Source organism: Palaemon carinicauda, chromosome 19 (genome assembly GCF_036898095.1).
Source record: "Palaemon carinicauda isolate YSFRI2023 chromosome 19, ASM3689809v2, whole genome shotgun sequence".
Lineage (NCBI taxonomy): Eukaryota > Metazoa > Arthropoda > Malacostraca > Decapoda > Palaemonidae > Palaemon > Palaemon carinicauda.
In genome coordinates this window covers 88006785-88010728 of record NC_090743.1, presented here as the reverse complement: position 1 = coordinate 88010728, position 3944 = coordinate 88006785, and the positions used below count along the sequence as shown (strand labels likewise).

The following is a 3944-nucleotide window of genomic DNA, read 5'->3' as shown; positions in this document are numbered from 1 at the left end:
TCAACCTATATCTCCATGTCTTCCACGAGCACAAAATAGAGCCAGTATCAATTTAGTTTTCAAAGCAAATTCTGCATCATTATTGTAAGAATGCGTCATCCCTAGACTCCCGAGATGCTTATGTAGGTAAGATAAAAGGATCTTTTTATTTGTGTGTTTGGAAAAACTTCCTTCACTACTGAGACTGGCCCAATTTCAGAATCACACAATAACATCAGTGGCTTCCCCAGTAAACAGCTTAAACTCACGATCCTAGGGTAGGATCGATCTGCCGCCATGCGAATGCTAGGCCAACACGTTATCACTATACAAGCCAAGAGTGCTTTCAGGTGTGATGTCATAACCATAGCTCTACCAGATGAGTCCTCAAAAGTTATTTTTTGGCGTCCTCATCCTTTTGTACGTGACACAGGTTTAGACAGAAATATTGTTGGTACAAGTTCGATCTTTAGGACCAGTCTTACTCTTATGCCACCTAACAACGACCTATTGGCGGGAGAAGAAGCATATTTATAAGGAGAATCTTAGAACAGCTCTCGTCAACAATATCTGGCGAAAATTGGTAAAATTAATATCATTATATATTTACAAATCAACCTCAAAGACCTTTTGAAGGAAACCACGCGAATTCTTTTCCACTGGAAAATGGCCATAGTTTCAGGGGCGTAGCATTGATAGTAGAGTCAGTGTATGAGGGTGACATCATCAAACAAAAGGACACAGCAGTGTGGGAGAAAGGTGGAAGGAGGCAATTAGGTATTAACTGATAAGCGGTGTGAATGTAACTAACTGTATTTTGACGGAGGATCAGCATATATATAAATTGCTCCAGTCAAGAATGGCCCAAATTTCAAATACAATGAAGCAAGCATATACTGGCATTAACAATTTATTAGTGTAAGGGGAGAGTGATAACGACAGCATACAATATAGCAGAAATACCATTACAGTGTACAAGCGTGTTTGATACACATGCTGTATAATTGGCTGAGATGATTTTGGCCGAAAATGAAGTGACTCACAAAATACTTATAAGATTATTTTGTGAATTGTGGCATATAGAGGCAAAACCTGATGTATGGGAGCTAGAAGTGTTGATCAAAATGGCAAATAAAGAGGTCTGGCTGATTCCAATAATTATAGAGGCATCACACTTACATCATCAATTGTAATAAAAATATATATTATGCTCATTCTAAACAGACTAGAGAGAAAGATTGATGAAAAGCCGAGAGCTGAACAAGCAGGATTTGGAGAAGGTAAAAGTTGTGCTGACCAAATTTTCATTTTAGACATATGGTATAGTCCAGTGGTTCTCAAACTTTTTCATGAGCGACCCTATTTGAAACATTTCATTCCTTCGCGACCCAGAGTAAAGTGAAGAGAAAGAAAACATGCAATGATATATACACTTTATTTTGGAAAAAAAATAATGTGTACAGCTTTTCATTCACAAAACTAAACTAGTGGGATTTATGGCACTGCTTTTCCTTTTCACAAAACTAAACGAACAGGATTCATGGCACTGCTTTTCGTTCCCAAAACTATATTAATAGAATCCATGGCACTGCTTTTAATTCACAAAACTAAATTAATAGAATCTATGGCACTGCTTTTAATTCACAAAACTAAATTAATAGAATCTATGGCACTGCTTTTAATTCACAGAGCTAAATTAATAGAATTCATGGCACTGTTTTTCATCCACAAAACTAAATTAATGGGATCCATGGTGCTGCTTCTCGTTTACCAGTTTATCAAATCGTGGAATCATTGTCGTAAGGCTGCATCTCATATCATGCTCGGGGTTAAGCTTGTTCCTCGACTTATTTTTCATATGAGTCAGAGCCGAGAAACCTTGCTCGCAAAGGTATGTTGTTACAAATGGGAGCAACACTTTCACCGCCTCAACTCCTACTATAGACTTCTCTTTCTTTACCTGAATCCAGAATTCAAAAAGAGATACTTCCTTGAAGAGGTCCTTCAACAAATGTTCATTTTGAACCTCAATAAGTTGCTCTGGGAGTCCTGGAACGCTTTCTGGCAGGTCTTCAACATTTATGTTGAAAGGATTTCTCACCCACGACTGGGTTCGAATGTGTTCTTCTGGAATTCGTCTGTCAAACTCTGCCATCAACTCAGTCAAGTGTGGTACAATAAAAATTTTGGCATCATTCTGAGATGTCTCCCCCCACATCTCTAGAAATTCTGCCACACTAGGAAAAGCTGCAAATTTCCCTCGCTTCACGTTGCTTAACCACAGTTTTAGCTTGCATTTGAAAGAAGAGAGATTTTCTGTAACTCCAGCAATTGTCTGGTTGCGGCCTTGCATGCTGATATTCAGATTGTTGAGTGCAACAAAAATGTCATTGAGATACCCCACTTGTAGGAGCCACATCTTGTTCGCCAATATGTTCACTAAGCCGCATTTCTTTTCAATCAGGAACAATTCCAACTCATCCCGAAGATCCAGTAGTCGTCGTAGTAATTTTCCTCTTGAAAACCATCTGATGTTTGAGTGGAAGAGGAGATGCCTGTGTTCTGCGTCGAAATCGGCACATAACTGCTCGAACAACCGAGTATTCAGTGCACTAGTTTTGATGTAGTTGACAATTTGAACTGCTTCGTTCATCACTTCGTTCAGTCCAGGTGACAGGTGTCGACCAACCAGATTTTCACGATGTAGCAGGCAATGCACAACGTTAACCATGGGATTAACTTTTTTTACAAGTGCTGTGAAGCCTTTTCGTGCCCCAAGCATCGCTGGTGCTCCGTCAGAACAAATGCTGAAGCAGTTTGTCCATGAAAGTTCTTCCTCTTTCAAGAACTGGTCAACCATTTGAAAAATATCTTCTCCTGTAGTGGTTGTTGGCAATGCACGACAAAAGAGAAACTCCTCTTCCAGATCTACTGGCCCCTCATACTTAACATAAACTAACAGTTGGGCGTTATCACTTACGTCTGTTGACTCATCTAGCTGCAAGCTAAAGGCTCCCTTGGCCTTGATGCGATCTACTACTTGGTGTTTGATATCAAGTGACATGTCCACTATTCTCCTGCGCACAGTGTCATTTGACAACGGGATAATTTCCAGTTTTCTTACTACGTCTTCTCCACACACCGTTTTTACCATGTCAATGGCTGCAGGCTTGACGAGATCTTCTCCAATAGTGTGGGGTGCTTTCTTGTTTGAAATTCTCCATGCAACCTTATATGATGCCAATGTGGCTTGCTTCAAAGCCACTACTGCTGGATTGTCAGGTGTCTTGAACCTTTGTCGTTTCAGAGCAGCTTCTTTTCTTTCAAAAAAAGCTCTCTCTTGGAGAGCATGTTGAGGGTGCTTTGAAGTCAGATGTCTTTTCAACTTATTAGATTTCAGCGACTCATTTGACAGAACTTCGCAGCAGATAACACACTGAGGCTTGATTATTCCATGATCAACGATGTTTGTGAATCCGAAGTCTAGGAAGGCATCCTTGTATGATCGTTTCGCCATTCTGAAAATAACAAAAACAGACTCTGTAATTTACAAATGGTATGTAAAAAGAGACAGACACAGACAAAAACAGAGAGAGACAGACACAGACAAAAACAGACAGAGAGAGACAGACACAGACAAAAACAGACAGAGAGACAAAAACAGACAGAGAGAGACGAAAACAGACACAGACAGACAGTCAGACACAGACAGACAGACACAGACTTGCAATGTTTTCATCTCTTGCCATTGTAACCCGGGCGAAGCCGGGTATCCCTGCTAGTTATTATTATTATTTAGTAAATATAGTAAGTAGTATATGAAACAAGATATTATATAGTTATACAACACACACACACACTCTACTCACACAAATGACTGCAAACGGCACAACCTCCCTCGCCTGCGGTCGGTGGAAAATAGACACCGCGCGCGAGCATACACGGGCCCACTGCCAGTCCAACAT

At 40.2% G+C, this 3944-nt stretch overlaps 1 protein-coding gene across 1 annotated transcript; it reads right to left on the bottom strand.

Annotated features, from left to right (window-relative positions):
- Nucleotides 1-1717: 1717 nt before the first annotated feature.
- Nucleotides 1718-3496, bottom strand: LOC137659127 (zinc finger BED domain-containing protein 5-like). The gene has a single exon (XM_068394200.1). It carries the CDS (start codon nucleotides 3494-3496, stop codon nucleotides 1718-1720), a length of 1779 nt encoding a protein of 592 aa, XP_068250301.1.
- Nucleotides 3497-3944: the final 448 nt, after the last annotated feature.

Coding starts and splice junctions, on each gene's coding strand:
- LOC137659127 (XM_068394200.1), bottom strand. CDS start 3,496: ATGGCGAAACGATCATACAAGGATGCCTTCCTAGACTTCGGATTCACA.